Genomic DNA, 27,219 nt, shown 5'->3' with positions numbered 1-27,219 from the left:
TGATATACCTAGTATCCGCTGGAGACACCTGGTGTGAAAATTCTCCAGGGTGCGGATATGGCGTCTATAGGTAGTCCAAGTTTCTGAGCCTTAAAGTAGGGTGGATATACATACGGCTTTATATACTACTGCCTTGGTATCTATTCTGAGATTGTTATTTGAGAAGACTCTGTCTCTGAGGCGGCCAAAGGCAGAGGAGGCAAGATTGATTCTTCTTTGGATATCCAGGTCCACCGAGCAGAGTGGACGACGCTGCCGAGGTACGTGAATTGTTCTACTGTTTTAACGGGTTCTCCATTGACGAGAAAAAGGTGAGGTGTCTCAGGTGGATGTATAGTTTGAACAAATATTTCTGTTTTTAAGGTATTGACTCTGAGACCCATGGCAGTATAAGTGGAGGAAAAGACATCAAGGATATTCTGCAGATCTTCGGCGTCATGCGCAACAATGGCACAGTCATCAGCATACAGTTCTATTACCTGCGTGGAAGAGACTTTAGTTCTGGCGTGCAGGCGTCGGGTGTTAAACAGGCTGCCATCTAGCCGGTGTTTAATACTTATGCCAGCATCTCTTCCCAGGGCTGCATGAGTGAACTTTATTAGGGCAAGTAAAAAGATGTTAAAAAGAGTGGGTGCAAGGACACAGCCCTGCTTAACTCCAACCTTTACTTCAAACGGTTCTGAGAGTGTGCCGCATACACCCGTGCTTGCATCCCTTCATGCAGGCCTTTGAGCACAGAGAGAAAATTGGAAGGGACTCCCATCTTTTCGAGAAGTAACCATAAAAGGGGGCGGTTTACTGTGTCGAAAGCCTTCGTAAGATCGATGAAGGCGATAAAAAGATCTTTCTTTTGTTCCCTGGCTTTCTCTTGCAGCTGGCGCAGGCAGAACACCATGTCTGTGGTGCTACGATGTTTGCGGAAGCCACATTGGCTCTCTGGGAGGTTTGTTTCGGTTATTTCATCCGTAAGCCGAGAAAGCATGATCTTAGCAACAATTTTACCGGCCACCACTAGGAGTGATATGCCCCTGCTATTGCCACAGTTAGCCCTATCTCCCTTCTTCTTATAGAGGGTGATGATATTTGCATCTTTCAGTATGTGAGGTACCTCCCCAGTTGTCCAGACCTCGCTGATAAGTTAGTGGAGATTAACTTTTAGTAGGTAGCCTCCTTGTTTAAAGAGCTCTGCTGGGATCCCATCTGGCCCTGGGTTTTTGTTATTTTTTAGCTCGCTAATAGCTCTTAGGACTTCTTCCATTTCTGGTGGATCTTGTTTAGAGAGACCATGGTGGGAAGATTGGGTAGGCTGTCAAATATGGTAGGTATGATGGGATTAACCTGATTAAGAAGGGTATTAAAATGTTCAGCCCATCTGGAGGTAATTTGCTCATTGCTTTTCAGCAGTGTGGTTCCATCTGCTGCTCTAACTGGATGGTTGCTATGCCTTTTTGGACCGTAGAAAGCCTTGACTGCATTGTAAAAGCCGTGTGAGTTGTTGCTGTCGGCATATTGTTGCAGTTCTGTTGCCCTGGCTTGCCACCATTCGTTCTCCATTTGTCTCAATTCCCTCTGCACCTCTGCTCTGATGTTGGTAAATCGATTTTTCAAAGCACTGGATTGGGGATTGTTTAGATGGGCATCATGAGCTTTCTTTTTTTCCTCTAATAGTTGGTGAATGCGAGAGGAGTTTTGGTCAAACCAGTCTTGATGGTGTTTTCGCTTGAATCTGAGTGTGTCCACTGCACAATTGTACAAGTCAGAGTGGAGGCGAGTCCATTTGGTTCCTAAGTCAAGTCTTTGATCATGCTGCATAAGGCTCTCTGCAACATTGCATCGGAACTGTGCGCAGACTTCAGGATCTCCAAGGGAAGCGATATTCAGCTTTTTGGTAGGTGGCGCACTTCGTTGCTGAGGTCGAATTTCAAGGCGGATCTTGCAGCGGACTAATCGGTGGTCTGTCCAGCAGTCTGCACCTCTCATTGTCTTGGTTATGAGAACCTCTTTTCTCTCCGACTGTCGGATTATATGATCTAGCTGGTGCCAGTGGCCAGATCGGGGGTGCTTCCATGTATTCTTGTGTTTAGTTTTCAGCTGGAAATTGGTGTTGGTGATGTGTAGTTGGTGTTCGGAGCTAAGTGTAAGGAGTCTATATTCGTTGTCATTGGCTTTACCAACTCCATGCTTTCCCAGGACGCCTGGCCAGATGTCATGATCTCGTCCAACTCTTGCATTGAAGTCACCCATAAGGAGAACTCTATCGGTGCGGTGGATTGCTTGTAGGCATTCGTTAAGAGAATTATAAAACTCCTCTTTTACACAATCTTCTGCAGCAAGAGTAGGAGCATAGGCACTTATGATGGTGATGTGTTTTCCTTAGCTCAGAGGTACTCTCCATGACATTAGACGTTCACTGATCCCTACGGGTGTATTAGGGATTTGGCGCAGCAGAGATGTTTTGACTGCAAAACCTACCCCGTAGAGTCGTCGCTCACCTTCAGGGAGGCCTTTCCAAAAGAAGGTGTACCCTTCTCCCTCTTCAGAGAGTGAGTCTTCACCACTCAATCGTGTTTCACTAAGAGCTGCAATGTCGATGTTGTAGCGGCTAAGTTCGTGGGCCACCAATGCAGTTCTTCTCCTCGGACGAGGGTTGACATCACTGTCGAGCAAGGTTCTAATGTTCCAGGTCGCAATCTGTAAGGTTCTTTAATTATTCTTTAGTTGGCTGCATAAAAGAGGTGTCCTGATAGCCTGCAGCTGACCATCCGGATATGGTGAAGCGGACAGTATAGATCACCTTTTCTAGATCCCTCCCCGGATTGAGTTCGAAGCTGAATTTAATATTGCGGGATTTAAACACTTTCATCAGGATAGAAACCACAAGAAAGGTGGGGGTGTTCTATTGTACGTTAAAAACAATGTTCATGCTTGTGTTTTAGAGAAAGTGAAACAGGATGCATATGACAGTTTGTGGGTTGAGTTAACCCAAACAAATGGACAAAAAATGAATATAGGTGTAATATATAGGCCAAAGACATTATCATTAGCAGATGACAAACTGTTATTTCAAGAACTGTCTAGTTTCTGCAACCGGGATTTATTGATAATGGGTGATTTCAATTTTACTGACATTGATTGGATGACCCTTGAACATGGCCATATAGGTAGTCGCTTGATTGATTTTCTTGGTGACAATTACTTAATTCAGCATGTAAGAGAGCCCACAAGATATGGAAACTTACTCGATTTATTGATCACTAGCCGCGAAAGCATGGCAACTGATGTAGAAGTCGGTGAATCTGTTGCAAATAGCGATCACAACTTAGTCAGATTCAAACTCCTAAACAATTTTAGAATAGATACTTGTGCTTCTAAAATACCCGATTTCAGTAAAGCTCAGTTCATAGAACTACGTCAGGAGCTTCAGCTTACAGATTGGGAGGAAAAATTAAACGAAAGGCCTGTAGATCAGATGTGGGAAATATTTCAAAATATGCTCACTAAGATGATTCAAACTTACATTCCTTTTAAGGACAGACGTCCCCCAAATCAGGCTCGCCCAAAGTGGCTCGACAAAGAAACTGAAAAAAGTATTGCTAAAAAGAGACAGGCTTATAAGAAATATAAGTGCTCGGGTGCATCTAATGACTATGAAAGTTATGTATCAATACAGAGAGATTTAAAAAAGACAATAAGAAAAAGAAAACGACAATACGAAATGAACATCGCTGAGAAATCCAAAGAGAATCCCAAAGAATTCTATAGTTACATTAGAGATAAAAAGGTTGTTAGGAATCACATTGGTCCACTATTATCTGCTGACGGTCAACTTGAATATTCAAATGAAGGAATGTGTAATCTCTTAAACAATTATTTTAGCTCGATATTCGTAAACGAAACACCTCAAAGTGAATTCCAAACTGAAACCTGTGAAAAGTCTGGGGTAAACTTACTCACTACGGTAAATATAACAAAAGAAACAATTAAAAGGTGTATAGACAAACTCAAAGTTAATAAAACACCAGGGCCTGACGGTTGGCATCCAAAAATCTTAAAGGAAATGAAAAATGAGATTGTTGTTCCATTAGAAATTATTTTCAAGAAATCCATCATATCCGGAGATGTCCCAAGAGAATGGAAGCTAGCTAACGTTACTCCCATATTCAAAAAAGGTGACAAAAAGAAACCAAATAACTATAGGCCTATTAGTTTGACTTCGATCGTAGGAAAAATAATGGAAACTATCATCAGAGATGCTATCGAATATCATTTAGAAAGTAACCGTTTGATAAATGATAGCCAACATGGTTTCAGACGGAAACGTTCTTGCGTGACTAACTTACTCGAATTCTACAACACAGTTGTCTCGAATTATGACAAAAGAAACAATATAGATTTAATATATCTAGACTTTGCAAAAGCTTTTGATACCGTCCCACACGAAAGACTACTTACTAAATTAGCTTTGCATGGAATAAGTGGTAGCCTATTAGGTTGGACTAGTAATTGGTTGAAAGGTCGAAAACAGAGAGTTGTTTTAAATGGAAAAACTTCTGGATGGAAAAGTGTTGCAAGTGGAGTTCCTCAGGGTTCCGTTCTTGGGCCACTTCTATTCATAGTATATATAAATGATATAGACCATGGACTAAAATCTACTGTTTCCAAATTTGCTGATGATACAAAACTGTGCGGAGTGGCAAATGATCACTCAAACCAATTAGATTTTCAAGAAGATTTAGATCAATTACAGCAATGGTCTGAAAAGTGGCTAATGAAATTTAACACAAGTAAATGCAAGGTAATGCACATAGGTAAAAATAACAGTAAGTACGATTACAAGTTATTTGGAAATTCGTTAACAAAAGTGGATAGTGAAAAAGATCACGGCGTAATTATCAGTAACGACCTCAAATCATCCAAGCAGTGTATTTCAGCCTCTGAGAAAGCAAATAAGATTCTGGGATTGATTGCGCGATCTTTTGATTTCAAAAGTCCATCACTCATTAACAAGCTATATAAATCGTTAGTTCGTCCACATTTGGAATATGCTGTTTCCGCATGGTCACCGAATCTCATTAAAGACATTGACAGACTGGAAAAAGTACAACGGCGAGCCACAAAACTGATTCCAAATATCAAAAATAAATCATACGAAAATCGACTTAAGCACATGAATCTGTTTTCCCTAAAAAAGCGTAGACTCAGAGGTGACTTGATACAGGTCTTTAAGATTTTAAAGGGAATTGACAACATCAAAAGTGACAACATTTTCACATTGAATGAGAATCAGACAAGAAACAATGGTCTCAAACTGTCCGGAAATAGATTCAATTTGGAAGTAGGTAGAAACAACTTTGCCAACCGTGTAGTTAATGAATGGAATAAACTTCCTGCACAGGTAGTGCAATGTAGTTCAGTTCGAAGCTTTAAGAATCATTTAGATAAATACCTAAGTAAGATGCTGTAATTATTATAATTTATGTTATATTATTTGTTTTTGTTTTGTTATAATTTGTCTGTCTGATTTTCATTTATTATTAGTTATATGTCAATTTATTATCATTTACTATTTACCTGTTTGTTTGTTATTCAACTATACCAATGCATTTATTTATGTATTTTAATTGTTATTTACATTGACATAGTTTTAATTTATTATTATTATTATTATTATTATTATTTTTTTTTTTTGCATCCGACCTAGATATGGATCAAAAGGTCTCCTGTCGGCATGCTTTGCCTTTGTAATCCTTTGTAAATTGGGGGAGCACTGCGGGGACTGCTCGTCACATGGGGAGCTGCCGGAGAGGGCTGCCACTTCACCCCAACCCTCGGCGACCATCTACCCCATGCCGCCTACGTGCAGGTAGGAGCTAGACACTTCCAACCGCACCTACAGTTTGTGCCTACCGGTCCATCCCCATCGCCGCAGGACTTGTCGGGTATGACGATGATGGTGATGATGAAGGGATTGCAGAACAGAAGCCTGCGCATATGATATATTAAAGTGGGTGGCAGGTGGCGCAATCCTGCCTCCCACATACTATGGCCAACCTCAGCATATGACGATGGCAAGAGATATCCAGACGAACGCCTGCTGAAGTGGGTTGCAGGAGCCTGCCAAGTGCTCGGTCTATTGGGCCTTGCCTTATGCGGGGAGCCACCACAGGTTATCATCTTGGGGTTTGCTCCCTGTATCCTTTGCCCATCCAAGGGGGTGAGGGGGTGCATGCGCAATATAGGCTTAAGGAACTTTTAAGTGTACATTTAAGTTACTTTAAGCTATCTTTAAGACCAAGCCTCTGCCCTCTAAATGCTGGAGTTTTACCTTCACGTGGTACCCCTGTTTTCTACCGAAGTTACTCCAGCGACCGAGTGTCGAGCGGTATAACTCGTCACCCTGTGCCCCGGAGATCCCGGGGTTCTCGGAGCAGTAGGGGGCCCCAGAGGTAATTCGCTATGGCCCACTGACGTGTGAATACGCCCTGGCGCATTACCAACCCCTGCCCCACTGCCTATACACACACACACACACACACATATATATATATACATATATATATATATATAGCTTAACCACGATCTACAAGTTGGCCTTGGTTCTCTGTAAAATTAAGCACGGACGGTAGTTTGCAGTCGACTTAGTTCCTCGGGAGTAGATCAACTCCCAGGCTGGAGAATTCTATAGGCTCGCTAGCTCAGTTTGGTAGAGCGATGGCTTTGTGATTTCATGAGTCTCGGTTCGAATGTGGGGACGACAGTCGGAATTATTTGATCGACATCACCGTCACTGGTGATTCTATATATATATATATACATATACTGAACATTTTTAGAAGCTCCGCCATGGGATACGAACCCTGACCCGTGCGTCGATAATCACGAGGCCAAGACGCTAGCGACCATGCTACATGGTGATGGTTCAAAAGGACTGTACTAGTCCCCGACCACGCTTCACGTAACATTGGAAGATCTAGTCTCATTTTCATCTAATCCCGTATTAGGCGAGCCCTCCGACAAGTTGTGTATGTTTTAAGACAGATTGAACATTTTTAGAAGCTCCGCTATGGGATACGAACCCTGACCCGTGCGTCGATAATCACGAGGCCAAGACGCTAGCGACCATGCTACATGGTGATGGTTCAAAAGGACTGTACTAGTCCTCGACCACGCTTCACGTAACATTGGAAGATCTAGTCTCATTTTCATCTAATCCCGTATTAGGCGAGCCCTCCGATAAGTTAGTTGTGTATGTTTTAAGACAGATTGAACATTTTTAGAAGCTCCGCCATGGGATACGAACCCTGACCCGTGCGTCGATAATCACGAGGCCAAGACGCTAGCGACCATGCTACATGGTGATGGTTCAAAAGGACTGTACTAGTCCCCGACCACGCTTCACGTAACATTGGAAGATCTAGTCTCATTTTCATCTAATCCCGTATTAGGCGAGCCCTCCGACAAGTTGTGTATGTTTTAAGACAGATTGAACATGTTTAGAAGCTCCGCCATGGGATACGAACCCTGACCCGTGCGTCGATAATCACGAGGCCAAGACAGCGACCATGCTACATGGTGATGGTTCAAAAGGACTGTACTAGTCTTCGACCACGCTTCACGTAACATTGGAAGATCTAGTCTCATTTTCATCTAATCCCGTATTAGGCGAGCCCTCCGACAAGTTGTGTATGTTTTAAGACAGATTGAACATTTTTAGAAGCTCCGCCATGGGATACGAACCCTGACCCGTGCGTCGATAATCACGAGGCCAAGACGCTAGCGACCATGCTACATGGTGATGGTTCAAAAGGACTGTACTAGTCCCCGACCACGCTTCACGTAACATTGGAAGATCTAGTCTCATTTTCATCTAATCCCGTATTAGGCGAGCCCTCTGACAAGTTGTGTATGTTTTAAGACAGATTGAACATTTTTAGAAGCTCCGCCATGGGATACGAACCCTGACCCGTGCGTCGATAATCACGAGGCCAAGACGCTAGCGACCATGCTACATGGTGATGGTTCAAAAGGACTGTACTAGTCCCCGACCACGCTTCACGTAACATTGGAAGATCTAGTCTCATTTTCATCTAATCCCGTATTAGGCGAGCCCTCCGACAAGTTGTGTATGTTTTAAGACAGATTGAACATTTTTAGAAGCTCCGCCATGGGATACGAACCCTGACCCGTGCGTCGATAATCACGAGGCCAAGACGCTAGCGACCATGCTACGTATTAGGCGAGCCCTCCGACAAGTTGTGTATGTTTTAAGACAGATTGAACATTTTTAGAAGCTCCGCAATGGGATACGAACCCTGACCCGTGCGTCGGGGACTAGTACAGTCCTTTTGAACCATCACCATGTAGCATGGTCGCTAGCGTCTTGGCCTCGTGATTATCGACGCACGGGTCAGGGTTCGTATCCCATGGCGGAGCTTCTAAAAATGTTCAATCTGTCTTAAAACATACACAACTTGTCGGAGGGCTCGCCTAATACGTAGCATGGTCGCTAGCGTCTTGGCCTCGTGATTATCGACGCACGGGTCAGGGTTCGTATCCCATGGCGGAGCTTCTAAACATGTTCAATCTGTCTTAAAACATACACAACTTGTCGGAGGGCTCGCCTAATACGGGATTAGATGAAAATGAGACTAGATCTTCCAATGTTACGTGAAGCGTGGTCGGGGACTAGTACAGTCCTTTTGAACCATCACCATGTAGCATGGTCGCTAGCGTCTTGGCCTCGTGATTATCGACGCACGGGTCAGGGTTCGTATCCCATGGCGGAGCTTCTAAAAATGTTCAATCTGTCTTAAAACATACACAACATATACATATATATTAGAGATTACTCTCCACTTATAATAGAACAGTACGTAACTCCGGTCCGTAGGGGTGACATAATGGAGCCATTGTTGTGATTATGACTGATGTCGTCAGAACCACTCCATGTCCTTAAGACGTCTTACTGGATGCACATATGATCGACGTTGTAAGAAAGCTGGAACGTTATCCGTTTTAAACCTAAAGGTGTTGGCACACTAGGCTAGCATGCTACTTGCTTTTGCTACTTCGTTTGATTAGAAATTACTTTGGTTACAATATTTTAGACTACCGTAAGAACATCACAACAATGTGTCTCACATTCGTATTTTAGGTTTAACTTCTCTTAGTTCGTCATTCAGCTTCTCACTATATGACGCAAGGGTAATTTGACATTTGGAAATTTGGAAAACAAAAAATCGCATCCGAAGTCGTTTCTACTTAAACAAAGTAGCAAAAGCAAGTAGCATACCAGCGAGAAATGCCTAGTGTGCCGTCGCCTTAACCTGATTAACCTTAACCCAGTCATCTACGACTTATGAAATTCTGGTTGCCGCCAGGTGATTTCTATAATTCGAACGAGGACCCCGGTATAGCGAAAGTGCTCTTAAATAAATAAATAAATAAGTAACAAAAGCAAGTCATATTTTAAACAACAGAAAACTAGTTCAGGTGGCGGCGACACGAGTCTTTATCTACCTGTATTCGATCCACCGACATTGGGATGTCCAGCTTCCGAACTGGGCAGGTAAACCCACACCTGACATAACGTACATTCCACAGTCGGCGTAAACACGACCCATGTAGAAGTGGGAGGGGGGCGTGACGTCACACACACCCTTCCTCAGGCCTGAGGACCGTAACGTGACGACGATGACTTTGTAAACAGGTACGTGTGATGTAATTATGTATGTAAAATCCACCTGAACCTCTTTACATAACCTCACCTACCTTGCCTCACTTGCAATATCAACTCCCTTCTATAGATAGGATTTATTCTGCATGCCCCCAGGTGATTTTATTGAATTCTGTGAACTCTCTTCCCATAGAAGTGTGTGGGGGGGAGGGGGGGGGTCATGACGATGAATGAGAGAGCCCGGCGACGGAAAGCATAAAGGTTCGTTGACACGGGACTAGTTTAGTAGCCGCTAGTGTCAGATGCTGCAAGTTAACTTACCTAACGGCAAGTAAGTGCTGACAATAGGACAGCTTGAAGGCAAGTTGACTAACTTTCCGTTGACACTGGATAAGCAGAGGGGTAGTTCATAAGTCGCTTTTAGCGGCTAATAGAACAGCCCCGTGTTTGTTGTCAACGAGTCTTCGAGAGAATAGGGCCGCCAGGTAGGCTACACAAGTAGGCTACCCCTTTGCGGGGATCCTCCCAAGATGAATAAAAATGGTGATAGTAAGGATTGGATTCAATTTTAGATTAGTTTCCGATTAGTTTATGTTAGGATAGATTAGGATAGGATTAGCCAGGATAGTACAGGTATTTCAAAATACTGGCGGGGATTTCCAAAATACCGCCAAATCGGGAAAAACACGAATAGAAATTGACATATTCTTTACATAATAATGGCGATACCGTCATATAAATTCATGCCCCTCCTCCTCCTCCTCCTCCCTTCCCGAAGGGCACCACCACGGCAAAAGAACAAGTGCCCTTCGAGAAAGGGTCATCGGGAGAGGTGTGGTGGAGCACAGGTGACAAGACCCACAGGTGTCAGATCACCCGATCGATACATTTAAAGGATTTTATTCTGGCTCAAGCCAAGCAATTTTATTCAGCTGAGATGGACCCCTGACAGGTGGAAGGTCACTAGGTATAAAAATAAATAAACAAGTAAATAGATAAATAACAAAAACGATTACAATAGCAATAATAACCATTTACTGTACCCAGGAGTGAGGCTAGGCAAGTTCACATTATGAGGCACTTAATGACAATATTTGTCCTGTGTGATCGGCTCCCTAGGCAAGTGGCAGTCACCGGGAACTGCGGGACTTGAAGACTGGTCCGCACCATCGAAACCAATCATATTAATGTATGTGTGTGTGTGCACGCGCATGCATGTTAGCAGTTTTGGTGATCCACTGCAGGACCACCGAACTCTCCATTGGGGAAAAATACGGCCTCTGTGTTTCACATATACTTGCACCAGCCCGTAACTATTGAACAAATAAACAAATAACAACAAGAATAAAACAAATAATATAAAATAAAACAACAAAAGTCAGCATCACACACTCATCGACTTACAGGTGCACCTCGGGGAGCGCCGACAACTCCCCAGGGAGAGCTGGAATGTTGTCTTCCCACCCCCATCCCCCGTCCCTCGGAAGGACCCATCTCGGAGAAAAAGAGCAAATGATGTGCAACATCGAGATGGACCGTGTCGGGGTGAGGAAGAGGAAGAGGAGGACGAGGAAATCAGGAAGGCTATATAAGTCGAGATGGAAGACGGCGACGGAAGGATGGGGAGGAAAATGGGAGGAGAGAGAGACGGAGGAAGAGGAGGAACATCATTTCATTACTAACAATTTACTAGCTTTTCTATTCTTGAGAACAATACCCCCCAAAGGGTGTGGGGGCACCAAAAAGGAGGAGGATGGAGGTGAGGGGAGAGAGCCTATAGCTTCACTTCCACCACCACCAACAACAGAAGCAACATACAAAGATTTATTACTCCAGTCAAAACACACCACAAGAAATTGGACAACGTTTATTTTTCTAAAAGACCACCAACACTGGTGGCATTACCAGCTAAATCCCCACACTCCCCATCCCCATCACCCCATGTAACAAATAATTAGCGACACGAAATAAGTAACCAAAGAAATTATAAGGTGGCAACTTTACCCACAAATATATGTACACACACACACACACAAGTATATATATATATCAAATCAGTCATCCCGAGTCCACTGCTGAACTAAGGCCTTCATAGCATTCCACGATTCACACGACCGCACCAGCCTTTACTACGACACTCCTGCAAACTTCTCAGTCTCGTCTCTCCACTTTCTGTCTGGTCTCCTTCCACGCTTCCCATCTCGCGGAGTCCACTCAGTAACACACTTGCTCCATCGCTCATTAGCCGTTCACACTAACTTACCTGCCCAATTCCACTTCCTCTCTTTTACCGTGTAACATTACGCCAGGGGTTCCCAAACTTTTCAGCTCATCGACCCCCTAGTAAAAATTAAGGTTTTCTATAGACCCCCAAACTATCAATTCACGAATTATGTTAATTTATTATTATTATTGGTGTGGTTATTGTTATTAATGCTAGTAATATTATTATTATTATAGTTGTCATTATCCTTATCCTTATTATTATCATATTTTTAATATTGTTATTATTATTATAATTCTAGTTATCAATAGTGTTATCATCATTTTGATCCTTTATAGAAGGGCTAAATGACAACATTCATCAAGGCGACGGCGTTCCAATAATGATACAGACAATTTCACATATACATAAACATGTTTTAAGATAAACATTTATATTATATATTCTTTATTATATTACTATAAGTAATATTTAAGCCAATAATATGACACAACCTCGTCATCTTGATGTTCATTCACGATGTGGTTGTGTGTATGTTAGATTCTCCCTACATACAGAGAATGGGGAGGATTTTCGACTCAGAGTGAACTGACATGGTTTTTCTTTAAGTTTAGGTATTGGTTGGTTGATTATTCTCACTCTTTCAGTACAGGAAGAGAACATGATAATTTCATGCTAACCATTTAATTTTAAAGACTGCCTTTCGACCCCCTAGCAATCTACTGACCCCCTTTCAACCCCTTGGATAGTTTCATCGACCCTCTGGGGGTCGATACCGACCACCTAGCAATCTACTGACCCCCTTTCGACCCCTTGGCTATTTGTCGACCCCTTGGATGGTCTCATCAACCCCTGGGGGTCGATATCGACCACTTTGGGAACCCCTGCATTACGCGAACGTTACTCGTGTTTTGGTGCCGGGGGAGTGAAGGAGACTCGAGTGGATTTGCTGGTTTTATTCTGGTTAGTGCGAGTGTCGACCTAGGCTGGGTCAGCGGTCAGGGATCAGAGGCTGCCCATAATCGCAAAAGTGACCGCGGGCCTTGGGTCGCGCACTGCTAGTGACAAGTACAGAAGAGAACTGAACATGGGGACCACAGCCTGTGCCCTTATATACCATTCTTCAGTACCGAAAGGTACCGGACGACCCAGCCTCTCCGAAACATGGCTCGGCAGGGCCTAGGTTGTGCTTTCATGAGGATACAATAGCCTGTAGTACAGGCGTAATATGGACTTAACCTACATACTAGTAACACAAGGCCCAAGGCCAGCTGTTTCTACAACACATATACATTCCTTGTCCATCCCATTTCTGCAGCGGCGATACTATAAGCCAAAATATCGCGTAGAAGCACACGTGGTGGACTCTGTTCACCACAACCGCATCCGCAATATCTTTCACTCTAGTCTGCTCTCACCCAACTTACTCTCTTTCGATTTCTCAGCGTTATTCCCATCATTGATCTTTCTATTCTCCTCTGTGCAGTCCTTAGCTTTATCTCTATCGCCTTCGTTAGTTTCCAAGTCTCACACCCGTAGATTATTGCTGGCAGAATGTATTGATTGTAAACTTTACATTTCAAACTTTAAAGATAGAGAGCTTCTCAGGATTTTATTATACTTATCACTTTCCTACCAATTGTAATACGTCTTTTTATCTCACTATAATGATCTTTGGTCACTTTCACCATCTGGCCTAAATAATTATACTCTTCAACTTCTTCAAGACTCTCACCATCGATTATAATATCTTTACTTTGAACTCGTTACTTTCTTACTCTTATTCATTTTCAAACCTACTTTGAAACTTTCCTTGTTCAGATCACTCAGCGTATTTTGCAAATCTTCTGCTCTTTCTGAAATAAGAATAATGCCATCCGCAAACCTTAGGTGGTTCAAATATTCGCCATTAATCTTCAAACCTCTCTCTTCCCAACTCAACCTTCTAAAAATATCTTCTAAGCAAACTGTAAATAATTTGGGTGTAATTGTATTGCCTTGCCGTACTCCTATCTCGATCTTGATCTTTTCTATATCTTTATATAGTCGAATTATATCGGTACCTTTCGCATAATTCTTTTCTAAAACTCTTACGATCTGTTCGTTTGTACCCTACTTGCGTAGCGAATTTAGTGTAGCTATTTGTTCTACCGAGTCAAAGGCCTCGTAATCTACAAAGGCTAAACAGAGAGGTATATAGTATTCTGTAGTTTTCTCGATCAGTTGGCTCGTCGTCTGCAAGTGATCTAAAGTCTGCCTGTTCTCTCGGTTGGTTTCCATCTAAAACTTGACAGTCTTTTTGTAAGGATCTTGGAAAATATGTTATATACATTTGATAGTAAGCTAATCGGTCGACAGTTATTAAGGTCCTTCTGGTCTCCTTTTTTACGAAACAAAATCACTATAGCATTACACCACGATTCAGGGACGCTTTCTTGACGTAGTAATTGGGTGTGCAACTGAGCTAACTTAATACGAACTTCTTCCCTACGTCTTTCAAGAGATCTATCGATATACCATCTTCCCTATGTGCTTTTCCTCGTTTCATATTTTAGAGCAAATTTTACTTCTTTGTAATCTCTGGTAAACTACTAATGTCTACAGATGAATTTACTGACTCAACTACGGTCTTCGACGATTAAAGCTTATGGTAAAATTATTCTACTCTTTGTACCATTCTGTCTCTGGATTTAATTCCTCCATTCCTATCTTTCAAACATATAATTTGTTGTCTTCCTAAAGCATGACTGCGCTCGTTCCTTATAATACTTTACCTTTCCGAATAGTTTCTCTATTTCACCATGTTTTTCTTTCTTTTCTCTGATCACTGCCTTTTGTTGATAAGCTTTAGTTTTACTCTTTCTATTTCGTCTCTCCTGTTTTTAATCTGCATGGTCATTCTTCTTTTAATTAGGTCATTTGTAGCTTTGGAGTATTTATTTTCTCTGATACTTTTTGTATTTCCTACTTTGCCGATTCCCTAATGATATCAACTAAATTCAAATTCATATCTTCGACGGTGTCCTCGTTAGTTCTTAGAGATTCGATTCTATTTTTAATTTCTAACTGAAATTTCCTATTAACCTTTGGAAGGCTTATTTTCTTTTTTAAAGTGTAATTTATTTCTCTCGGCTCTGAAGTTGAATTTAGCTGTGCAATCTACCATTCTATGGTCACTACCTATGTTGACTTTATGACCGTAACACTGCTGACTCTCTTGCTCTCATCTCCTAATATGAAGTCTAGTTCGTTCTTTGTTGTTCCATTTGGACTTCTCCAGGACCATTTACGACCTACACGCTTTTGGAAGAAAGTGTGCATTGTCCTCATGTTGTAGTTCTCTGCAAAATTGACTAACATCTCGCCTCTGTCATTTCTTTCACCTACTCCAAACTTCCCAATGCACGACTCATCTCCCATCTTCTTCCAAATTTTAGCATTAAAGTCGCCTATTACCAATGTGTACTATTTTTTCTTGATCCATTACCTGACTAAATCATCATAGGACTCCATTTCATCTTCTGAACTCTGTGAAGTTGGTGCATAAACCTGAATTATTTTTAGAGTGTAAATTTTACACATCCTAATCACAATCCAAGCTACCCTGTCTGATCAACTACTGAATTTGACTACGTTACCAGCAACCTCTCAGTTTATCAAGAATCCTACTCCACTAGATCTTCCTTTGTTCCTATCTCTATAGTAGAACAGGAGGTGACATCTTGTAATTGTATTAGCTTTTCTTCCGCTCTTCGAACTTCGCTCAGTCCTGTGTAATAGTAGTCCTTGATATATATATATATATATATATATATATATATATATATATATATATGTGTGTGTGTGTGTGTGTGTGTGTGTGTGTGTGTGTGTGTGTGTGTGTGTACAACACTGAATGGGTCCCAGTGATAAGAGATACATTTTAACAACCACAATGCACTTTAATTCTAAGCCATCAAGGCCGACATGCAAAAATTGAAATGTGGTACTGCCAAGGACTCAAACCCCAGCATCCTCATGACAAAAGCGGTAGTGACTTACCAACTAGGCTATCAAGAGAGAGCCTACTTGGTAAGTCACTACCACACTTGTCATGAGGATGCTGGGGTTCGAGTCCTTGGCAGTACCACATTTCAATTTCTGCATGTCGGCCTTGATGGCTTAGAGTTAAAGTGCATTGTGATTGTTGAAATATACACACACACACATATATATTATATATATATATATATATATACAGTGATACCTTGAGATATTAAATTAATTCGTTCCATGACCGCCGTCATATGTAAAAAAAAAGAAAGAAAGAAAAAAATTGTATCTCAAAACAATTATTCCCATTTAAATTAATGGATACAGAATTAATCCGTTCCAGCGATACGAAATTACCCCCAAAACAAGCTTAAATTCCACAAAAAGGCATATTTTGTAGATAAATAAATGAGTAATAAAACAATGATAAAATTATAAATAACAATGAGACAGGGGATAGCGGTGAATGGAGGTGCGAGCCAGGTGGAGGAGGGAGGGAGAGAGGGCAACGAGAGCTAGCGTACGACACACACATGTACAGTGGGTAATGATAAACACACAATTAAACATTATAAACACACACACATTAATAGAAATGAATTGAAAATAACTAAGACTTTTTCGTTTTTTATATGATTAAAAACTAATTTTGGGCTTTTCAATTTATTTTTCCTTTTTTTTTTGGGGGGGGGGTGGAGGGCTTTACAACTTGATTTTTTATCATCACTTTCATGTCTGGCCCTTTTGGCCTCACCTCCATTACCTTCTCTACATGGTCGCTTTAAGAGAAAATGATCAAGAGTGGTCCATTTCTGCCTCTTTTTAATATGTTGCGAAAGTGTGAAAGGCATGCATCATTAAATAAGGCACTTGCTCTCCCTGTAGACAATATCTCAGGGTGCTTTTTCTCTACAAAACCAGACACTTCTTGCCACTTGGAAAGGATATCACAAATTTCACGTGAAGTTAGTACCTCCTCCTGATCCAGCATCACCTCCAAGTGGGTCATCTGTAACTCCTTCAGCTCCTCCGTCGTGAGTTCTTCAGCATGCTCCTCAACAAGATCAGCAACCTGCCTCGCCTACCTCCAGCCCCATGGAACGACCAGTGGACACGACCTCCTCCTGAACAGGTGATTCTGGTGGCTGTTCCTATCCCTCAAAGTCTTATTCTGCAACAACACCAGGCCATAGTTTTTTCCAGGCATAGTTCAAGGTTCTCCTAGTAACCCATTGCCAGGAAAGATTATGAGTCTTGGATTATGATGTTGTAATGGTCTTTCCAAAATTCACGTGATGTTAGGTTGGTGTTTTGGCTAACTTCGAAGCAACGTTTGAAGAGCTGCTTTGTGAACAGTTTCTTAAGATTAGAGATGACTTGTTGGTTCAATCGGCTGGAGGACAGACGTTATATTTGGGGGCAGATACACAACGTTTATGAATTTGAATTCATCTAAGATGTCATCCTCAAGGCCTGGAGGATGACCAGGAGCATTATCCAAGAAAAGGAGACAAGTGGGAAACCATTCTCCATTAACTATTTCTTGACAGCAGAGCCAAAAACTAAGTACATCCACTCTATAAAAAACTGACGGGTCACCCATGCCTTACTATTTGCTCGCCACATAACTTGTAATTTGTCTTTCAAAACTTTATGAGCTGGCCCTGGGGTTTTCAGAGTGGTACACAATTAACGACTTAACTTTACATTTGCCGCTAGCATTAGTGCAAAGGGCAAGAGTAAGCCTATCTTTCATAGGCTTGTGGCCAGGTAGGCTCTTTTCCTCCACGGTGATAAACGTGCGCCTAGGCAATTTTTCCCAAAACAGCCCAGTTTCATCGCAGTTGAAAACTTGCTACGGTACGTATCCTCCTTGAGCTACAATAGATTCAAAAGTCTTTATTAAGTCTTCAGCTGCCTTAACTTCTCCACTGGATGCTTCTCCATGCCCAATTACAGAGTACATGCCAGTTCGTTTTTTGTTTTTTTTGCCTGCCTTTAAATTCCTCACCAACAGTACCTTCCGATGGTTCTCCTTCCTTAGTTACATCACATTTAAAATCTTGGAAGACAGCAAAAGCCTTTTCTGAGATTATTGTTTCCGTAACAGTCACCAGCCAACTCCTTCTCCTTAATAAATGTTAAAAATAGGTGCTCCATCTCATTATGTAGGTCTGTTCTAAGCTTCGAAATAATGGAACACCTTTGGAAGGCTGTACCTTCTTTATTGCCCCTTTCTGGTTAATGATCATGGATATTGTTGATGCATTGCAGCCATATTCTTTGGCTAAGTCACTCACCCGCACACCATGCTCATGTTTTGCAATTTCATATTTTACCTCCATCAACATCCTTTTTTTTTTTTTACTTTCCTTGTCCTTACCTTTGGAACCCATGGTTATGCACAAAAAATCAAAATAATAATACACAAAACAGGCACATAGTGAACAAACATCGAAGATGTAAACAAGAAGACAACACACAAATTGAAGCGTCGGGAATCGATGGGAGCCAAGTGAACATTCTGCCACCAACTGCTGGTGTTTCAAATTATTGCACATTACCACATCGTATCTCAAAAATTTCCTTGTATGTTTGTTAGGGTGTAAAAAAAATTACATCTCAAAAATTTCATATGTTAGCGCCATTGTATCTCAAGGTATCACTGTATATACAGTCGAACCTCGAAAGCCCGGACTAATTGGGGGGAAGGGTGGTCCGGTCATGCCAAATGTCCGGTCATCGAAAATATCGCCCTAACAACCGTAGATTTTCATAGCGGTATACATATAGGTAATGTATGATATGGCATAGAAACACACAAGAATAATACTCTAACACTAATAATAATACTGTAATAATAATGCTATACCAAAAAATCTGTAATAATAACTGTAATACAGGCATGTAAATGTACTGTATATACAGTGTACTGTACTATTTTTTTTTTTTACGTACACTGTAAATATCGGAAGGTATGCATGCGGAACAGTGGTGGCGGCCAGGGTTGCCGTGTTTTCTACACTGCCGTGTAGATTGGGACTGTTGCCATACATTTTTCTCGGGCGTGTGCAGACTTTCATAGCAAGATATACTTATCAAACTTTGACAAAATGGTGGTTCTTTTTTTTTTTTTCTTGAATGTATATAAGGCCCCCGTGGCCTAACATATTCAGTAAGATATAATTTTTTATTATTATTATTATTATTATTATTATCGCTAAAAGAAAGCTGAAACTTTAGCGTAGAATTTTTTTCTACACGGTAAAAACGTATCTTTTGGGGTATAATATTTTATAAGTACCGTATTTTTCGGACCATAAGGCGCACCCGTAATTTGCTATTCCCGTCCTTACATAAGGCGCACCTGGTCTCGTCATCGGATAATCATGCATATGTGAGTGCTTTCAGAACTGAACATTTTCGTTGTTGAATGAGAAAAATCGGTTGGGATTTAGCAAAATTACAGAAATGATATATATATATTTTTATTTTGGTCAGTGAAATCAGACCACCTCCATGGACGGTCTGCCATGCCAATACCCCTAAAAAACAACATCAACACGTTACGGGAATTGTGGGGAATTAAACCAACATTAGCAGTTTTATTCCCGGAATTCTGTATTCACTTAAAAACACAGGATTACAAATTAAGGTAAATTTTTAGTTTCGACCATGGGCGCAATATATTAATAGAAAATTAATTACTAATTTTTTAGATTATAATATATCAACGTAATTTGCAATTTTGTGAGCGGAAATAAAAAACAAAAAAGTGCTTAAACAGATTTCGTAAGTAGCGAAGTAGTGTCGGACGAATGGTACGCCATGTTTGTTATGATAGATGCCGACGTCGAAGAAATGAAAGGATGATAAATTCGTCTAACCTAACCTGTGTTTAATAAATCATTACCTGCAAATTAAATGTCATCCGGATCGTCCTCGTTGTCGTCGTCGTGAGAGACGTTGGCGGGCTTTTCAACCACTCTCTCACCTTGCGGGGTATACAAAGTTCTTGCAGCTTGAAGGAATGCATGTATCTCCTCTCCATAACATTCCTTCAAGAAAATTTACCTGGCGAGGTACTGTCGGAAGTACCGAGACAAGATGGCGTCCCGATCCTATGCTACCGACTTCGTTCATTAGCATATTTGCTTGTAGCAAGGCATTTTTTATTTTCATTTCCGCCCACAAAATTGCATATTACGTTGATACATTTTAATTTACAAAATTAATAATTAATTTTTTATTGCTATATTGCGCCCATGGTCGAAACTAAAAGAATACCCAAATGACTACAGTCTGAGTGGAGCGAGACTAGACCAATACAAAATGGCTGTCTGTGTTGTGGACGCTATCATGTCATAGCCGTGATAGCATGAATGGTTGCGGTGGCATGGACTCGAAAACTGTCGAAGTTTTCGCAATTTTCTTGTCAAGATATATGCATCTTGGTTATAACTTGGTTGTAAATTTTGCTAGGACTATGCACTGTTGCCGTCGGCAGGCTAGCTACGAAACGTGTCAAAATAGTACGTCACTGTCCGAGGCATTTTTTTTCTCTGAAGCCACACAAGGCGCACCTCACGATAAGGCGCATCACCCGATTTTGGCCGATTTTAAGGATTTTGCCCGCGCCTTATAGTCCGAAAAATACGGTAACACAATTACCAATAAAAGTCATATTTTGATGTACCATTTATTATTTGATAATTAGTTCTATGATTTTTAAACAAAAGTGAGTTTTTGAACGTTTTTAACAACCCGCTGATATGTAGAAAAAATGTCATGTCCTTGTGCAGTTGCCACATGCCGCTATTTTACTACGTTTTGGTACAAAATTCTACGAAAAGGCAGCCCTGGTGGCGGCTTGACTGGGCCGGGTTTGAGTACACGTGTACGGCCGTCGCTGCCACCTACCGGACAAATAGGGAACTTTGCTTGAAAAGCCCGCCCTTTGTTCATTTCGAACCGGTCATACGAGGGTCCGGGCATTCGAGGTCCGGGCTTTCGAGGTTCGACTGTACTATGTAAATAAATATATATATATATATATATATATATATATATATATATATATATACATATCACTTAGACAAAATGTTGAAGCCCATTTGTAAATAATAATCACAAAGAACCCACAGTCGGAATAAAAGGAAACTTAGAAGAAAGCATAACTTCTATATTTCGGCTAATAGCTATAGTCCTCTTCTTTATACATTCCTAAAGAGGGCTATGGCTATTAGCCGATATATAGAAGTTATACTTTCTTCTAAGTTTCCTTTTATTCTGACTGTGGGTTCTTCGTGATTATATATATATATATATATATATATATATATAATATATATATAATATATATATATATATATATATAAACATGAGAGAATTGAATAGACACCAATATGTTATATTTACCTAGATTTATGTTTCAGATTACATACAAGATTAATCAAGCATGCCACAAACCAAAGGAGCAGTAGACCTATCTTAATTTCAGCGAGGTCGTATTGTGGGTCAACACGATTATGGACTTAGTCAACGCAAAATATCTGAAAATCTGTCAATACCTCTTTCTACTGTTAATAGAGTGATCATACAATTCACCAGAGAAGGCAAGAAGGGCACAAAACCTCATTCAGGTCGTCCCAGGCCCTCAGAACCTTGAGTTTTGTCAAAAATATCAAAGAGGATCCATGTTGCAAGGCCTCTGACATAGCAGCACAAGCTGATGTCAGTCCTAGAACAGCTGTCAGGTAACTCCACAAGCTGGGTTATTCTGGCAGAGCTGCAAGGAACCACTCCTTCGTCCAGCCAATATCAAGTGCAGAAAGGATTGGGATGTTGAGATGGTGGAGAGACCTGTGGCCTTTTGGAGCACTGTCATTTTCTCTGATGAGTCACGATTGGCATTATTTTCTGACAGTGGAAGAGTGTGGGTCTGGAGACTCTGTAGTCAAGAATTTGACCTCAAAAGACTGCAGCCAGCAGTGAAACATTGGGGCATTTCAATAATGGTGTGGGGTGCAATTTGGAGTGATGGTTGATCAGAGCTTGTGAGTGTCAAGAGAAACATCAATTCAGGCAAATATGTTTCTATATTAAAGGAAGGACTCATTCCAATATTCTCCAGTGATAGAATGAGTAAAAATGTCTTCCTGTTTATGGAAGATGGAGCTCCTTGTCACACTGCTCAAGGGATACAAAACTGGTTTAGCCAAAATGGGATCATGAAATTTCCATGGCCAAGTCAGTCCCCGGATATGAACCCTATTAAACACATCTGGGCATATTAGACCAACAACTTCGCAAAAAGGACAGGAAGCCATCTTCAAAGCCCAAACTCTTAGGATTACTACGGGAAACATGGCAAGAAATCCCTCAAGATGATATTCGTAAACTAATCACTATCATGCCTAGAAGTGTCCTTGAATTGAAAAAAAGCAAAGGGGATGGCAACCAATTATTAGTCACATTGTGACCATTTATAAACACATTAATTTTATAAACTCCTTGTTTAATATATTAAACGATTTATCTTGGTGTCTATTCAATTCTGTCATGTCTATATATTGTATATATATATATATATATATATATATATATATATACACATATACACACATGCGCACACACATATATATGCATAAATACACACATATAATACACAAAAATAATATATATATATATATGTATATAAACACATATATATACAGTAGAAGCCCGATTTAACGAATCTCAATTTAGCGGAAGCTCAAATTAGCAAACTGCAAATAGCAATAACGAAAATGCTCAACTTAGCAGAAATGGTCCGCTAAGTTGACCATTTTCCGCTAGCTGGCCAGACGCGCGTCTACGGAAATAGCTCAATTTAGCGGGAACGGTAAGCTAAGTTGAGCATTTTCCGTCAACTGGCCACATGCGTGTCTCAGAGTCCAATGTTACCAGATTGTGGTGGTGGAGTCAAGGAAAAATTTATAATTTAGTACTTTGGAGGTATATAAATATATATATATATATATATATATATATATATATATATATATGTACTATAAGTATAATTGTAGCAGAAATATATTCAAGTAGAAATAGACGGTATAATAGGAAAACAAAATAATGAAACAGTAAGTTGATGGGAAAATTCAAAATCAGTACGCGAGAGTAATCACCACGAAAAACACTTCTATAACAACGAACTACGTTTTCTGCAACAACACAAGAATAACGCTCACTATCCAAAAACCAACTGCCCAGTCCTATTAATCGCTAGAATTATGTACATCGAACCAAACACGAAGCTATGACTAATATTCCGCGAAATTCACAGACCGCTTAAATCATTGTTACACGACACACACACACACGTTGCAACAAATTACTGCACGTTGCTTTTCGTTTGCAATTCACGATTTTGCTGCCTATAATTCACTTACAATAATATATATACTGTATGTGTGTGTGTGTGTGTACACTAGGGAATTTTTAGGTACGTATCATTTTTATAATCCGCTCTGGCAACACTGTTACACCAACCCTCACTCGCTCAATTTAACGGAAAATTCAATTTAGCGGACTGGACCTTGGCTGAATTAGTTCGTTAAATCAGGCTTCTACTGTATACATATATATACATATATTCATATATATATATATATACATATATTCATGTATATATACATATATTCATATATATATACATATATTCATGTATATATACATATTCATATATATACATATATTCATATATATATGCAATATATATATATATATACATATATTCATGTATATATACATATTCATATATATATACATATATTCATATATATGCAATATATATATATAGTATATATATATATATATATATATATATATACAGTATATATATATATATATATATTATATATATATATATATATATAAAATAATTCCGACAGTTATTCCCAGAATCGAACCGAGGCTTGCGTGATTGACATCGCCGTCACTGGTGATTCTATATATATATATATATATATATATATATATATATATATATATATATACACACACACACACACACATACGACAGTCGAAGTGACAGTGATGATTAGAACTACGGAAAAAACATAAATATTCGTGGATCTCAACGACTTGGGAGTACCTGTGTTGTATTAGTAGGGAAGGGGAAAGCTAATGGTGTAGTGGGAAGGTGAAGAAAAAGGAGAAGGGGAGGGATTACTGAGGAAAATGGAAGGAAATGAGGAAGGGGACGAACGGGCCCCGGAAGTCAGAAGGAATGTCAACAAAAGGTGCGCAGACGACAGAGGTGAAGTCGAAGAAATTAGTAAAAATGTAAAAATTAGAAATATAGATAAGAGCAGCGCAATGGAAGGTGAAGATAATTATTTCCATGGATTTAATGAGGGAGAAGATGACAACCTCCCCTAATTAGCAAGTCTAGAGAAAAAACTAACAAAAATGAATGAACAATGGGAGGTTATGTTCAGTCAACTTGCACTGATTACACAGAGTTGATAAATTGGAAGAACTAAAGGAGAACCAAAACCTAAAATAAGAAATAGAAGACAGTTAAAAGAAGTAAAGGATGATAATGAGGAATTAAAGAATAATAATAAAGAGAATAAAGACTCCATAGAAAAAGAGGTAAGTGGTTGGAAAAAGGTTCAGGAAAATAGCAAAATTTAATTTAGGGATATAGTGAAACAGATGAAGGAACACACTAAGGACACAGTTATTAAAGTGATGAGAAAGAAGGAGAATACAGTAAGAGACTTAGCAGATAATAAACAATGTATAATTATATTAGGAATGGAAGAGAAACATAATCCAAATAGGACTACATGAGTAAAAGAGGAAAAAGAGTGAACAGGGTACTAAGAATATTTCAAAAAGGTGAACAGGAAATAGGGAAAATTGAAGAAATATATAGACTTGGGAAATACAGTGTAGACAAGACCAGACCAATTAAGGTTAAATTAAGGTCACAAACGACAGTAGAGAATGTCTTATCAAAAACAGGAAAACTAGGAGGAAGTGATCAGTACAAACAGGTATGGATAAAAAGAGAGATGAATAAAGAGGAAAGAGAGGAAGAGAAAACAAAAAAGAATCGAAGCTAAGGGAAAAAAAAACGAGAAAAGAACAGAGTCAAAGAGAAATTATATTGGAGAGTAGTGAATATGAAAGTGAGGAAATTGTTCATAGGAGAAACAGAAAACAGGATGAAGGTAGCAGAAAATTAAGTGTCCTCCACAAATATAGATGGATTAATATCAGGCTTGAATGAACTGAATGATTACCTGATGGAAAAGGAAACTGACATAATGGGAACTGTGGAGACAAAATTGAAAGGTCCACTACCACCCAACAGCGTAGGACATGGTGCATATAATTATTGGATTAGAAACAGAAGTAAAACATGGTGGTGGAGTTATGTTCCTAAGGATATAAATGTGAGGAATGTTACATATGGAAAGAATAGAGTGGAAATTATCATGATGGAAATAGAAGACACAGACAAGAAGAGCAGGAAGTTTGTGGTAAATTATGTGCCTCCTAAAATGGCTTCATGGGAAGAGAACACAAGAATATGTTAGAAGACACAAGGATAACACTAAATAAGATAATGGATGATGGAGGAAGAATAATCTTCTGGGAAGAAATGACACTGAAGAGTGGAGATGACCTATGGGGAAATGTACTACTTGATATGATTATAGAACATACAATGACACAATGGATACAAGAGAATACTAGGTATAGAAATGAGGAAGAGCCATTGAGACTAGACCTAATAATCACATCAGAACCTGAAATAGTGGACAAGATTGAATATAAGACACCACTAAGTAAAAGTGACAACATATTAATAGAACTGGAACTAAATGAAGAAAATACATGAGAAAAAATTAACAATATAGAAAGGGAAGAATGATGTATGGAAAAACAAATTTTGATAAAATGAGAATTTTTTTAAGCAGACTGGGAAAGGATATACAAAGAAGAAACAACAGTAGAAGAGAAATGGAATATTTTGACAATTTATAAAGAGTAGAAAAGTATGTTCCAAGACAAAAACAAGAAAAAGGATATGTAAAATGTTGGTACAACAAAAGATGTAGAGAGTTAAAAGATAAAAGGGATAAAGCTTGGATAAAATGGAGGAAAGACAAAAAACTCGAAAAATGGAAAATATATACTGATTATAGAAATGAATATGTACAAGTGCGCAGAGAAGAAAAGAGAAAACACGAAAAGGATGTCATAGAAAAATGTAAAGATCAACCAAAACTATTCTATAGATTTGTAAACAACAAACTGAAAAACAAACAAGAATTAGTGAAACTACGACAAGGAGGAATAGAATACACAGAGGAAATAGAAATGGCAGAAATTATGAACAAGCATTTTAAATCAGTGTTTACGAGGGAGAACATACAACTGAGAGATGACGAGTGGGAGGGGAAAGTCCCCCTATGAAAGAAATAGAAGTAACAAAGAATGAAATAATGAATCACTTGAGTAATCTCGATGTCAGAAAATTGCATGGTCCAGATGAAATGGCAAACTGGATTTTGAGAGAATGCAGGGACAAACTAACAGACAAAATACATAGTCTAATAAGCAGTTCATTAAAGGAAGGAAAAGTTCCAGAAGAAAGGAAAAGAACAAATATAGTACCAATATATTAGGGGGGAAACAAAGAAGACCCTACAAACTATAGACCGGTCTCCCTTACAAGTACGGTAGCTAAAATTTGTGAAAGAATTATCAAAATTAGATGGGTAAAGCATTTGGAAAAAACAATGTACTAAATCCGAGGCAGTTTGGATTTAGACAAGGAAGATCATGGGTCACAAACCTGATGAGGTTCTATTCAAGACTAACAGATATATTACAGGAAGGAGATGGATGGGCTGATTGTGCCTTTCTAGACCTGAAAAAAGCTTCTGATAAGGTGCCACATAAGAAATAGCTAAAGAAATTAACTTGGGAAAAGTAGATTTCTGGTAGGGGGAGAGGGAGTAAATCAAATTTCTAAAACTCTTATGAAGCACAAAAGTTACAATGAACACAAAAATACAGCACACAATAAACAAAATACAAGAGATGAATACAAAAAATACAGCAAAAAGCAAAATATAAGCAGAACAAATTGAATATCAAGGTCTCTCTGCATCCTCAGTTGAAGTGAAGAAAAAAGGAAAAGAGAGCATATTTTAAATGAAATAAAAAGCACAGGGAGAAGTCACCGTGTTGTAACTGTGGGAGGTCACATGTATATGTGTAT

The 27,219-nt window shown here is 39.6% G+C and overlaps 3 protein-coding genes across 3 annotated transcripts in view; all 3 read right to left on the bottom strand.

Annotated features, from left to right (window-relative positions):
• The window catches only part of LOC143025488 (uncharacterized), a 608,144-nt gene that overhangs the window by 554,988 nt on the left and 25,937 nt on the right, over positions 1-27,219 (bottom strand). The window lies entirely within an intron of this gene.
• LOC143025762 (uncharacterized) lies at positions 665-982 on the bottom strand. Its single transcript, XM_076185768.1, has one exon. The coding sequence runs from the start codon at positions 980-982 to the stop codon at positions 665-667; it is 318 nt and encodes a 105-aa protein (XP_076041883.1).
• LOC143025761 (uncharacterized) lies at positions 1,243-6,039 on the bottom strand. Its single transcript, XM_076185767.1, has 3 exons — positions 5,908-6,039; positions 2,493-2,691; positions 1,243-2,324 (listed from the first exon to the last, which is right to left on the bottom strand). The coding sequence occupies exons 1-3, from the start codon at positions 6,037-6,039 to the stop codon at positions 1,243-1,245; spliced, it is 1,413 nt and encodes a 470-aa protein (XP_076041882.1).

The sequence above is a fragment of the Oratosquilla oratoria genome, chromosome 5 (assembly GCF_046742065.1).
Source record: "Oratosquilla oratoria isolate Oo_2021 chromosome 5, ASM4674206v1, whole genome shotgun sequence".
NCBI lineage: Eukaryota > Metazoa > Arthropoda > Malacostraca > Stomatopoda > Squillidae > Oratosquilla > Oratosquilla oratoria.
This window is presented reverse-complemented; position numbering and strand designations above follow the sequence as displayed.